Source organism: Schistocerca nitens, chromosome 3 (assembly GCF_023898315.1).
Source record: "Schistocerca nitens isolate TAMUIC-IGC-003100 chromosome 3, iqSchNite1.1, whole genome shotgun sequence".
Lineage (NCBI taxonomy): Eukaryota > Metazoa > Arthropoda > Insecta > Orthoptera > Acrididae > Schistocerca > Schistocerca nitens.
Window position 1 is genome coordinate 284279662 of NC_064616.1, and position 15025 is coordinate 284294686.

Genomic DNA, 15025 nt, shown 5'->3' on the forward strand with positions numbered 1-15025 from the left:
TCGTGACCAGCACTCATTTTTACAAATGAACTAAAATTGTTACTACTCACTGCAGATTTTGGCACCATCATCTTTCCATTGGATCATAGGTAGAATACCATTAATATCTAACTTGACAGGCATGCAGCCCATAGCATGCACTAACTATGGCTAATCTGGCACTGGTTATAGTCCATGTAAACAGAATAAAGACAGACTAGTATTACCTCTCTTGTCTTCCAAACATTCATGTTAATATCTTAGATAACATATACCACACACAGAACATACCTGTCCACATATATTTATTTTTGACTTGTTTGCCATGAAGAGTCACTGCACACAGTTCAGTGCTCCCTGACAATAATAAATTGTGTCCCTGTATGCTGCTGTTTGTACTGAAGAGAATATCGAGGCTACAGCTTTCAAGCCTGGCAATGTGGCAAACCTTTTATTATATAACATTTTCATCTATTGCCTACTTACTGTTCTGACTTGTACTTGCATAGTGTTTGTTTTTTATTTACTTTATTGTATGTCAAGCCAATGACAAACTGCAAATGAAAATGACAGTAACTGTAAACACTTATAGTTAGTGGGTTAAACTATATCAGTATGCTTTTATTCAGGTGACTATAACTAATGGTTGCTTTGTAACTTGTATTCTAATGTGTATGGCATATGTGGTTGTTTCAGTACTAACAAAAATCACTGAATAAGGTGGTGCAGTTAAGCACTGTACTTGCATTCAATAGTCACTGGACTCAAACTTGTTTCAGATTTAGATTAGAGGATAAGAAGTCACCCTCATTCTGTCAATGGTCTTCTAAAAAGGGGGCGGACAGAGGTTCAAAGCACTTCTTGCCTACAGAGTGGGAAACTGCCCCTAAAAGGCAGAATGGTTCTGAGCACTATGGGACGTAACATCTGAGGTCATCAGATCCCTAGACTTAGAACTACTTAAACCTAACTAACAGTCTGCAGTTTCCGAGCAGTGGAGGAGCAAATGCAGAAAGACAAATTCCCAGTGAAGACAGGTTGATGACTTGGATCAGCACCAAACACTGTCACAAGGCATCTACGAGAGACATGGATTTTGGGACTCGACAGGATGCTTGCAGCAGGAGACTCATGGAATTCAGGGGTCTGACTAACACTATTTGTGATCAGGCTAACTATTACACTGGAGACTAATTGTAAGCATTAGAAAAAGTAAACGAAGCAACTGGTTGCACAACAGAAGGCAGTGTCTGAAGCCATTGGGAGAGGTGTTAACAGAAGTAGTGAAGACTAGTAGCATGTTAAGTACAAACTTGAGGGCAGCACTCCAAGTGAGAAAAACAGATATGTCGGAGCTTGCCGAGGCTGGGCACGAGTGACACGGAGTCGGCACTCCGGCGATCTGACTGAGAACTTCCTCTGAATACAACATGTAGTTTTAAAGAATGGTGGGAATGCATCATTTCTCCCTTCCTATAGTCGATCCACCAGTGCACCTGCAATCTGGTGAGTCGTTCTGCACCTCTGGCCAAACCCCTACCACTAATCGGTAGGTAGGGATGCTTCTGGATTTTACATTAATAAAGTCCAAGTTTGGTATCAAATGTGTTCAGCTGAAAGCTAAACGTCACTGCCACTCCAATTATGGCCAGCAACAACAGTATTTTACGCCACTTGGCCCTGCCCTCTGCCCATCTGTGGGTGGGGACTGCTGTAGTAGCACTCTAACCTGTGTAAACCCACTGATGCAGTTCTCAGGAGCAAGTATCAAGCTTGCTGCTTCTGCTAAGATGTGCCTTTTTGTGGCCACCTTCTACAGTGACACCTTATGACAGCAGCTAGGCGGCAGATGGAGTTCCCAGTTAATTCTCTGGAGTGAAACTTCTCCCCTGGGACAGCTGCATACAGCGTCTGTGATTTGTACGGCTGTAGTATTTCTATTTATTTCCGGTAATCTAAACACTACCATTTTTGCCTGTTCTCTGCATTGTCTCTGATTTCCTACCTGGAGTGACCTTGATGGCTCTAAATAGCCTTAAGCATAACAATGTACGAGTCGTCATGTCATCAATATATGACAGAATTAACAGTAAGATGTGCTTTAGAAGATCCACAGTTTTACTTGTCACACGCATCCTGTACTCAGATTATTAGTATTTGAGACAATGTGTTGCTGTACTGCTCCAGGTCCTAGTGAATGTGACTTTCCATTGCATTCAGCTGACCTCTAATAAACTGCTAACACAATTTCTGACACTGTGAGAGTGTCTGTGACAAATGCTGATACAGTGCAATGTTGTGCATGTGCTGTTGTGCATGAGAGAGAGCAACTGCTGTCATACAGTCTACTCTTCTCAAGTAACACCAGAGAGACCTCTGAATGTACCGCCTCCACCTGACATACGAACTGCCATTGCCATTGCTTTTGACAATGCCGTACACCCTTCACATCTTAAGTCAGTGCAGATGGGTTTCAGATTTAACTTTGTAGTTTTATTCACAGTCTCATGATCGCAAACTGTATACCACCCTTTCTTTTACCCTTGCAAGGTAAAGAAAATTCTTCCACCATGAAGATTTACATCCGCAGCTTGTGGTCTAGTGGCTAGCATTGCTGCCTCAGGGACTGGGTGTTGGTGTTGTCCTCATCCTTTCATCATCATCATCATCATCATCATCATCATCCGTGACAGTGGCTATATTGGGTTGTGTAAAAAAAATTGGGACTTTGTATGGGCACTGATGACCACCCCACAAACCAAACATCACAAAGATTCACATCACTCAGTAATACATAGAGATAGGAATCATTTCAGAATCTGTAAAAGCAATTACACCAATATGTCTTAGGACAGTATCAGTTTTAGCAGTAAAGTTGATACACACACAAAGTGTAGAATAAAAGAGCCAAGTAAGATGAGAATGTAAGAAAAAATATGTAACATGTTTGTGGTGGCTATGAGGCTCAGTAACTGAGAAACAGGAAGCACTAATTGGAAAGGAAGAAAGGAGCATATCCAGGTGGGTTGGTTGGTTTTGGGGAAGGAGACCAGACAGCGTGGTCATCGGTCTCATCGGATTAGGGAAGGATGGGGATGGAAGTCGGCCGTGCCCTTTCAGGGGAACCATCCCGGCATTTGCCTGGAGTGATTTAGGGAAATCACGGAAAACCTAAATCAGGATGGCCGGACGCGGTATTGAACCGTCGTCCTCCCGAATGCGAGTCCAGTGTCTTACCACTGCGCCACCTCGCTCGGTATCCAGGTGGGAATAATGAAAAGTACATTTGGAAGGTGAGGAGAGGAGTTCATGATACTGTTGGCTGTAATAAAATTTATGTTTCTGGGAATATATGTTTCTATTAAGATTCAGATTTGTGACTGACTGGAGTAGTAAGTAATGCTGTGCAGTGCATGTCTAGTCATGTAAGTATGGCAAGTTTTATGGTGGTAATTATTACACAGTAAGATATGCAGTGTTTGAAATGCACACAATGATTTTTGCATACAGTCTTCCCTCAGAAAAGGCAATCATAGAATGATGGGAGGAGCAAGTTTTATAACAGTATTTATTAGATGGGTAAGAGGCAGATGATGAAATATGTAATATGACCTGATGACACACAGTACATTAAAGATAGGTGTGTGACCAGCAGAACACCACCAAAAAATGTTACACACACTATTTAATTTGTGCAGAAGCAGTAATGTCAATGTTAGATCTTGTAAATTATTTTTATTTGTTTTATATATGGTAGGAGTTTTGTGCAATTAAGACAAACTGGTTTGTCATGAACCAAAACAGCTATCATACTGGTCATCTCTGAAAAGATGGAATTAGCCTCTTGTTCAATATTCTTGTATCATAAGCAAACAATGAAATTTTTTAGTAGTCCTTTAATGTATTTTGAACTGGCCTGATCTGAACCCAGAATCATACCTAAAGATAACCAACATTTTAAGTTCAGAAAATATAATGTAACTGGATAGATTAAAAACCTACTCACCAAGTGGCTGCAAGAGAACACACACATAAAGATATTGAAACTTGCAAGCTTTTGGAGCCAGTGGCTCCTCCTTCAGGCAAAATGGCTGAAGGGGAAGGAAGAGAGGTGAAAGAAAAGGACTGGTGAGGTGTACGAAATGGGAAGAGTTTGGCAAATGAGATAATGCAGGACACAGCAGTAAACATTGATCAATATGGTTTGGCAAAAACAAATGCATGAAAACATGAAAGAACTGCACAGAAGCAAGGTAAGCGGAGGTGGGGAGAAAATTGCCATCAAATTTGCAAATAAACCGGCAAATGACAATTGGGAGACGGCCTTACAGGGCAAACTGTAAACGAAGTTACACGCAAATTTGTTAATAACAATGGACCCATCTAAGTGCACAGAAGTAAGTACTAGAAAAGATGTAGGGGAAATATGTAGGATAATATAGGTCATACAGATAAATAAGCAAGCGAACTAGCACATAAGGTTGAAAACAGATGACAGTTTGAATAAGATGACAGCAAACAGACGAGTGGGTTACATGAGAAGGAAAGATGGTCACACAGACAAATGCATTAATGAAAATAATCAATTTTTGGAAATATAATGAACTGGATAGACAAAAAAACTCTATACACCAAGAGGCAGCACGAGAACACACACGAAGAAGCTGAAACTTACAAGCTTTCGGAGCCAGTGGCTGCCTCTTCTTCTTCTTCTGGCAGAAGGGGAAAATAGAGGGGTGGGTGGAGGAGGACTGGTGCGGTGTAGCCAATGGGGAGGGTTCAGAAAAAAATCACCCAGAACCCTGGATTGGGAGAGACTTATAAGACAGGATGAGAAGGAAAGACTGATGGTTGGGGACTGTGACGGATGAGATTTGAAAACATGAGAATTCATAGGTGGAAGATAGGGTAATACGCAAACAGAGATTACTGATAAAACATAATGCATGAATTAATAAGAGGGGAAAGCAAAGTGCATTTTATGTGGTAGAAGTCGAGGATGGGAAAAAATAGACAGGTCAAAAAATAAAAGATATCGAAAACTAAGAGTGTGAAAAAAGTAGCAGTAACTGTCAAGAACTGCTGAGACCAAATAAATTAATGTAAATTAAGGCCAAGTCAGTGGCAAGAACCAAGGGCATGAAAGCCAATTCCCACCTGCTCGTTCATGAAAAACTGATGTCTGGGGAAACAATACAGATGGCACGTGTGGTGAAATAGGCACCAAGTCACGATGTCAATGTAGAGCATGTTCTGCAATAGGATATTGTGTGTTGCCAGTATACACCCTCTAGTAGAATGCCATTCATCCTAGCTGATAACTTAGTGGTAGTCATGCTAATGTGAAAGGCTGAGCAATGTCTACATAACAGCTGGTACACAATAGGTGTCATTCACAGGTGGCTGTCCTTCTGATAATATATGTTTTTTTCAGTTATAAAGCTGGCATAGGTGGTGGTAGGAGGGTGTATAGGGCAAGTGTTACAGCACAAATGGTAACAGTGTTAGGAGCCATACAGTAGGGAAATGGGTGCACAAGGAGCAAAAGGTTTGACAGGGATACTGCAGAGATTGGGAGGGCGATGAAAAGCTGTTTTAGGTGTAGTGGGCAAAATGTCGGACAGAACGGATCTCATTTCAGGGCATGATTTTAGGAAGTCATAGCCTTGTTGAAGTAGGTGATTAATACACCCAAGACCTGGATAATATCATGTGACAAGAGATGTATTCTTAATTTGTTTTTTGGAGGGATCAGAAGTAACAGGACTGGATGTGATGGCCCGGGAAAACTGCTTTTGAACTAGGCTGGTGTGGTAATTACATCCAGTGAAAGCTGAGGTGAAAATGATGGTGTATTGCTGTAAAGAGTCTGCATCTGAACAAATATGTTTGCCTTGACTGTCAGTGCTGTATGGGAGGAAACGTTTGACATGGAAAGGATGGCAACTGTCAAAATGTAGGTAATGTCATTTTCCTAGTATGTTTAATGTGAACTGAAATGTGAAGCTGACCTTCAGTGAGGAAGAGGTCAACATTAAGGAAAGTGGCATGGGATTTAGAATAGGATCATGTTAAACTTAATTGGGAGAATTTATTTAGAGAACTTTAATGGACCAGTCTCACCCCGAGTCCATATGACAAAGTCGTCATCAATGTATTTAAACCAAACCAGGTGCTTACAGTCCCCTCTAAGTGACCCATGGAAAGGTTGGCATAGGAAGGAACCATCCTGGTTCCCATGTCTCTCACTGGTAAAGTAATTGTTGGTAAGTATAAAGTTGATTAAAGCGAGCAAGAAGTATTTCGTAGGGTTTGAATCAGGTGGGCACTGATTGAGGAAATGTCCAGCAGCAGACAGACCACGTAAATGGATGGTAATATGGACTATAGAGGGAGGTAGCATCAATTGTGACATGCAAGGTGTGAGATGACAGTGAGAAGGGCCCAGATTTCAGACGTTTATGTGTTTAGTTATACTTGTGTGCTGAAGCATGCTTATGTGAGCCAGTTTTTCTCCTACAAAAGAATAACTTCCTGTATGCAAGGGCAACACCAAGAATACAACAGAATCTTAGTTTTTCAAGCAGACGAGAAGAGGAAAGAAAGTAAGAAAGTTATGGGTTTAATGTCCTGTGGGCTACTAGGTCACCAGAGAAGATGTGCAAGCTTGCATTGAAGATGGAAGGAAGGATATTGGCCATATATTTTTCAAAGGAAACATTCCAACATTTGCCTTAAGCAGTTTAGGGAAATAATAAAAAAACTAAATCATAATGGCTGGATGGAGATTTTAAGCACCATCCTCCAAAATGGAAGTCCAGGGATCTAATCCCTGCGCCACCTTGCTTGATTCTCAATTTGATGGTTGACACACTCAAAGGGCATGGAGGATCAGAGATGATGCCAACAGACAACTTACTCATTTATTTTATTGCTCTGACAGTAGTCTATTATTAGTGGCTATTCATTTATTGTCAATTTTTCTAAGTGGATGTAATTATTGCATACTTACGATATTAGGAACCATTAATTACAAGGACAACTGAAAGAGCCCTGCAAGTCGCCACAAAATTGTAATTCTCTATTAAAAATACTCTCATATCCAGACGCCTTACATTCTGACAGCAACATAATGATTTTTCTAATTTCCTTTGTGGTCATATGTTTGAAACTACAATTGCTGGTGTAAAGTATGCACTGGAGAAAAACATTACATGTGGAAAACTTGTACCCATTTCCCATACATTATGTCCACAGTCTTCAATATTGGTGACAATTTCACGCGACTTGATTTTTGTCACTGATTAGGTGACAATCATCATTTGCTTCCACTAATACTATCCACTGATGAAACCACATTTACATGGAATGGAATCAACAACACAAATAATAAACATTGAAGTCCGCACGAAACTACACATCGTAGAGTGGGAACCAATTTCCAAGTCTGTTTTGTGATCAGTGTTTGGTGCAGCATGACTTAACACGTTGACAGACCCAGTCATTTTAGAATAGCAAATGACAGGCAATAATTACTTGCAAGTTTTCGAAAATTTGCTTGTTGAACACCCCAAGGATGCTGCTTTGGCCATGTGGACTGTTATGTACTTCCAGCATGACTGAGCTGCTCAACATTTTACTAGATGCGTGAGGGAATATCTCAAATGCACTTAACCTATCACTGGATTGGTTGTGGCAGGACAGTTAACTGGACAGGAACATCGCCAGACCTCACAGTACTAGATTATCGTCTATGGGGGTGGTGAAGTCTGAAGTGTAAAAACAGAAGGTGAATATGCAAGATGAATTGCTTGCTCACATCATAGATGCTGCTGTCCTCATTAGGGAATGTGCAGAGCCACTCAGGCAAGCAACACGACATATTCTTCCAACAGTGCAAAAATGCAATGAAGTTGATGGTGGGATATTTGTGAGTTATTGCAAATTCTACAATAGCTGCAATGTGTTAAAAATATCTACTTTTCAACTGATACTTTGTAAAATGCATATTGCAATGTTTACTAACTGTGGTACATGTGTAAACATGACAATGTATTGAATAATGTACAATAAATTGTTCTGTCTAAGAAACCATTTGAAATAGCACATGTGCCCATGTGATTTATTTATTTATTCCGCTTCAAATAATTTTTCATGAGTACTGATCATTCCTACTGGGACACTGTACACATGATGGCAGCTGCAAACGCAAAGGCAGTCGCAGTGGGAGTTGTACATGATCCAGTCACAGTAATGTGACCAACACCTATGTTCGATGTCAAATATGTAATAATCATCCACAGATGGCAAGTGGCAGCAATAACAATGGAGAACATTCAGTGCATATTAGGGGATGTGGAAAACAGGGCAGTTGTTGTCTTAATGGAGAAACAGAGTGCTTTATCTAACGTCCAAAAGGACATGACCATGGGTTTTTGGGCCAATGGTGGAATCATTTCTGAAACATCTAAGTTTGTAAACTGTTCGCATCTCATCATGGCAACTGACTGCCCAGATGAACCAAGGGGCTACCAACAGTGTTTCCTCAACTACTGTTCAGTAAATGTTGCTGCTTATGGTCCTTCGCAGCAGGCACGTGGTTCATGCACCCATGCCGACTGTTGTTCATTGGCAATGACGACTGGAATTTGCACACAACTGGATGTCCACTGAGTGGTGACAGGTGGCCTTTCCAGATGAATTGTATTTTATGCCCCAGTGGACAGATGGCCATTACCATGTGTGGCATCAAATGCCTACAAGCAAACACCCTGCAAGTGTTATGGTCTGGGAAATTGTTTTTGTGGCATTCTCTCGGTGATCTCGTCATTCTGGAAGGCACAATGGATTAATTTGTTTTTCCTCGGCATGAAGGCGTCTACCAGCAGGACAATACAATGTGTCACATAGCTCACAGTGTACGTGAGAGATCTGAAGAGCACCAGGATGAGTTTACCATACTCCGCTGGTCACCAAACGCCCCAGATTTATACCCAATCAAGACTCTATAGGGCTACTCCGATCATGCTATTCACACCATGGACCCTCTATCGAGAACCCTAGTGCAATTGGCCACGGCATGGCTCCACATCCCTGTCAGTACCTTTCAGAACCTCATCGACACACTTCCTGCATGACTTGCAGCAGTCCATGCTGCAAAAGGTGGTTATTGCGTCTTTTGACAGATGGTCACATTAATGTGACTGGCAAGTGTATAATGGCAGTAGAAACTGTATTTTAGTTATGGACAGTAGCTTTTGTACTGAATTTTTGGTAGCAAGTATGTGGTTTTTTGGGTTACAAAACTGAGTTGAAGTTTAGTTAAAGTGTAGTTCAGAAGCCGATCAGAATAAAGTTGGAAAGTTATTCATTAAATCAAATTCGAGTTCTCATTTCAAAACTTACCTTAACAGAAATGCAGATTAGATGCCAGTATATTCCAATAGCAAGAACTCCATAATGCTGCAGCAATCATACAGAAACATCAATAATTCTTGCAGATTACCTGTTCAAATAATTAGCGATACAACTGGAAATACAGTTCATTCACAGCCTGAAGCACACACAACCAATAAATGGAAAATCTGCATTTTATTAATTTATTTTCATCAGATACTTATGGATCAAGGAATGCTACAGTAGCAATTAGGTTATGTGTTATTCCTTGGTAACCTCCATTTAGGTCTGTAGCTCTAATTTTGTGATGTCTGTTTATAAAATACGAGGTGTGGCTAGAAAAAAACCGGACTAGCACTGGTGAAACAATAAAACGAATGCAATAAGGCTGAAAGTCGCGTGGCCTGTCACGTGACTCTCGCTCCGCCTACTGCTCGAGTTTCATCTGCCTCCTGCACTCAGTCTGCCCGTGGCGTCTGTTTTAAGTAGTTGACGTTTTGTCTGTGCGTCGGAAAATGTTGAGTGTACAGAAAGAACAGCGTGTTAACATCAAATTTTGTTTCAAACTAGGAAAATCTGCAAGTGAAACATTTGTAATGTTACAACAAGTGTACGGCGATGATTGTTTATCGCAAACACAAGTGTTTGAGTGGTTTAAACGATTTAAAGATGGCCGCGAAGACACCAGTGATGACACTCGCACTGGCAGACCATTGTCAGCAAAAACTGATGCAAACATTGAAAACATCGGTAAACTTGTTCGACACTTTCCTTGTCAACTCCTGTTAACTCAGACACTGCTCTGATTGTTAAACGGCGATCTTGTCGAACAAGTTTACCAATTTTTTCAATGTTTGCATCAGTTTTTGCTGACAATGGCCTGCCAGTGCGAGTGTCATCACTGGTGTCTTCGCGGCCATCTTTAAATCGTTTAAACCACTCAAACACTTGTGTTTGCGATAAACAATCATCGCCGTACACTTGTTGTAACATTACAAATGTTTCACTTGCAGATTTTCCTAGTTTGAAACAAAATTTGATGTTAACACGCTGTTCTTTCTGTACACTCAACATTTTCCGACGCACAGACAAAACGTCAACTACTTAAAACAGACGCCACGGGCAGACTGAGTGCAGGAGGCAGATGAAACTCGAGCAGTAGGCGGAGCGAGAGTCACGTGACAGGCCACGCGACTTTCAGCCTTATTGCATTCGTTTTATTGTTTCACCAGTACTAGTCCGGTTTTTTTCTAGCCACACCTCGTATGTCTGTTGACTGCACACGAATAGTTAACATGCCATTAGGTGCTAATCATCAAACGGCCTTTTTCTTTAAAATAAATACTGATGACTCTCCTATGACATTACACTGTACTCTGCGTGACTTAAATACTTCAGCTGCACAAAACTGCAATATTCTGCAGTTCCTGGATGAATAAAATATTTGAGACTATAAACAGAGTTTATTGATAAAAAATGGAAACATACATGGCAAAATAATATCCAGATCTTTCATTATTATATAAAATACGTTTAATAAAGCTTTGTTGTATACAAAATTGTTGCATTGAATTTAAAATGATTACATATAATACTGTACAAGAACTGCTGCAAACATGTGAGTATCTAAGGAGGTAAGTTATCTCTAACAAATGAAAATACTTTATCATCAATAAACCTTCCCATTTTAGGGAATATCAGTAAAATAATTCCAACCACAGACAGTTAACGTATGTTTTACTGGTTTAGAATATAAAATTTACTGAACAGTCCAATAAAATACTGACACATTTGTGTAATACGTTTCCAACACTTCTATATACAGCTTGCATAAAACTATTTTGTCATACAAACAAAACACTTGTTTATGTTAGTTAATGACATCACTGTCTAATGTTAAAGCTGTTGTCCTGTGCACAAACATTAATTTCCCGTGAAAAATTTAAAAATGACAATTGTTTGAGCTGCCTCACTTCACACACCTGATTGCACAGCAAATATAAACAATAATTAAACATCATTATCTATTAACTATATCCTATAAAATACCATCACCATTACCCGTAACTGATACGGGTTTGGACGGATACCGATAAGACCAATATTGGTGCATATAATACTCTCTGTAGAAGAAAAATAAAATTTCATTGTTCTTATTCCTGTCTACAGTACACACTTGTGTTATCAAAATACTTTTCTTTACTGTTTCCCAACTGGCATAGCAGATAAAGAAAGTGCGTCTCCATTCTTTGTCATATGTTAATGACAAGAGAAACTGAATTTAGAGATTCCTGCTAAAAGTCAACAAAGTTCGTAGCTTATTCTGACGTTGTCTTTGAAATAAAAGGCGATACCTGTCTAGGACGTCAATGAATATACTGCAGAAAGAAGAAAGTATTTTGAAGCTATAAAAGAAATATTTATATACTTGATGTGGAAAATGGCAACTAAACATGCTAATGCTGCAATAGTGACTCCGCTACAGCAAAAACTGCTCAACTAGCACGTCTATAAACCTTGGTAAATGAAGTCATGAGAGCTTTGGTGACAATAAACCCTGAAGCCAGTGGGGATACAAAGAAAAGTGTGCTGATAGTAAAGTGATAACAGAATTAACAGATTACCTTCATTTTATGTACATATTCTTAGGCATAACAAATGATACACAGCATGTACACTAATGAGAATATCTCCTCCATTAAAGCAGATATGTAGGGGCTCCCCCTCCACACACACACACACACACACACACACACACACACACACACACAGACAGACAGACAGACAGAGAGAGAGAGAGAGAGAGAGAGATTTTAATTGTCATCACCACTTTTTATTGCTGGTAGTACATTCCAAGGGGATGTCAAATTCATTAAAAATACATACTGTGATACTAACAATCAAACTTCTTTTGATCATATGTATAGATAATTATTATCTTGAAATTTCAGACTTACTTACATCATTTGTGGTACATATTCTGTCATAATTTATGATACAATAATACTCCCTACTTTCATGCGATGCATTTGTGTTAGGTACCATCCAAAACGATACACTAGCTTTAACATACTTGAGTACAATTTTAAGGAATTTATATAGCTAACTACAACTGGAGGATTGAAAATATTTCAAAGTTCTCTCACACACTTTTGTGACACATGAGAAATAACCCTAGTATCTGTTTGAGACAATCACACAAATTTGACTAAGGCACACATCTTTTTAAATCCTTTTCAGACATTTATAATGCTTCCCTTAAAATTTAACACACCAAGATATGTACAATAAAATACAAATATCTCACCTTAAGTAATAATTTTTGTTATACTAGAGATAGATAACTGGGCACAACTACTTGTCTAATAGAGTCTCTGCACTGAAATAATATGCTGTTCCCCAAAGTTAAGAGTGTGGGGTTCGCAGAGGGCGAGAGGATACAACATACGATGAAACAGAGAAATGAATCGTTGCTTAGAAACAAGTTTTGCAACCCAATTTCTGGTATAACAAAAATTGCAACTCAAGAAGAGAGAATACTTTAGTTATGGAAACATAATCACAGATGTGGACGGAAAAAGACTTTTTATATAAAATGTGGTATTTATTAAAAAATAAGCAAAAATATTACACTTTAAGCAAAAAATATTTTGAATATATTACAGTCTTGATTCAGTAATTGATAAAGAATTACTAACATTTGGGATAACAATTGTTAGCTAAATACATTACAGAAACAGTCTAAGGATACCGACATGAGAGTAACAAATGCGTATAATTGATCAGTAAAGTAGATCTAATCTTTTCCAATATTTAAATACAACCCAAACAAAGGCAATAGATTACCAGATGTAACAAACAGGCACTGGCATTCTGTGAAACTGTTTATGCTGATTCCAGCAGATATACCAAATCAGCAACTGATATCAGCATGAATACCTTCTAACAATTCAAACACTGTTCTCGAAGGGAAGTGTAACCACTAATGAGATTCCACATCTGAACTATAATTTGTATGACTATAAGGGCACTTACGGTGTAGAAACTTGTGCTTAGTTACACAATTTGCAAAGGCTTCAGAAGCAAAAGGAAACCAAATACTATCACAAGCACTGATGACTTGACAGCAACTACATTGCTTCCATTCAGCAGAGACTCATCACCTATAAGAGGAAAAAACTCTAATTAATGTATGTTAAAAGTAACAAAAATTATATCAGAGGACAAGCTTACTGAATAATTGATATATATTTCCAAAGAGTACCTTTATCTAAATACAACAACCGTGGATCAGTATAAAAAGCACACACAAAAAAAGATGGTCTAATTATGAAATAATAACTGCACCAGTTAATTTTTTCAAATATTAGTGAACAAGACAAGTCCCGTTTGACACTGTGGTAACAAAACAAATAATTTAGTATAACAACACAGGCTCTGTACACCTCACTTTTCGATTTAGGTTTATGTCCTATAAATTGAAATAATCAGAAAGTGAATGTCATGCAATAACTCTTACAACAATAATTTAGTGTGATTAATAACATTCATTCACCTTTTAGAGACAAGTGCTACAAAATGGTAACAATCTTCTGACTCTGCATAAACAGATTAGAAAGTTGGTTTGTATATCATCACAGACAAGACAGCATAAAAAAATAAGTCAGCTAAATGAAGTATATATCTGCTTATGAGATTGTCTGAATATTCTTGTGTTGCAGTATGTGTCCCCGTCCATCTGTCCTTCATTGAGAATGTATATAAACATATTATAGAGATTTTTTTTTTACACCCTGGATGTTTGAAAGTTGGCACCACAAACTCTTCACCATGTGGGATCCATCTTTTGCAACAAAATAAGATAAAGTATGTGATGTGACAACACTGCAATATGGATAATGTGGTTGAGTCTTATTTCAAAACTCTAGGGTCTTCAATAATTGAGTGGTAAAGTCGTCACTCCTCATACCAAAGATATTTAGCTTGAACCCAGCCAGTTTCGATAGGTGTATAATTTACTGGTTTCAGTGTAATTTTACTTAATACTACATACAAACACATTTTGGCATTGAACTCATCTTATTAACCATTGGGGTATTTTTTTTTAATACAGAGATATAGTGCTAAGCAGAATCTGATGCAGCTACAACCACAACCACAGATATATTGTAGCACACTACAATGAAAACCACTGAAAATATTTACAAGCCTTCTTCTGAATGGTTATACTGGGGACTATACTAACTTCAGAAAGTAAAAACATATAAGAGAGAGCACTCTGCAATGTGTGAGCGCAATTGGTAGTCATTGCTGCACAGAGGAGTGCTGTCAATTCCTGTTTTGTTGGTTGCTGTCACACACAAACACCACCAGATGGTCAGCCAGAAAGAAATCCACAAGATTCAAATAAGGAGGCCATGTCTGCAACCAAATGGAACAACTGTGCAAGATTACCAATCTCGCCACTCGTACTTTAAGTAACGTTGCACAGCAGGTCTGTGACAAGCTGATGCACCAATCTTTTTGCCTCCAGCACTGTTGAAGTTAAACCTTGATAAACTCATTTACAAATAGGGTTTTGTTGTGCTACTAACAGGTTTTCGATATAATATCTTTGAAGCCTGTGGATCCTCAACACTGAATGTTGCCA

General features: G+C 38.9%; 1 protein-coding gene across 2 annotated transcripts in view; it reads right to left on the reverse strand.

Moving 5' to 3' along the window:
* Positions 1–10885: 10885 nt before the first annotated feature.
* The window catches only part of LOC126248253 (contactin), a 163633-nt gene continuing 159493 nt past the window's right edge, over positions 10886–15025 (reverse strand). For both annotated transcript variants that reach the window (XM_049949104.1, XM_049949105.1), the window contains one exon: positions 10886–13538. In XM_049949104.1, the coding sequence (XP_049805061.1) occupies positions 13432–13538 (107 nt within the window). In that variant the 3' untranslated portion in view covers positions 10886–13431. The remainder of the gene's footprint in view (positions 13539–15025) is intronic.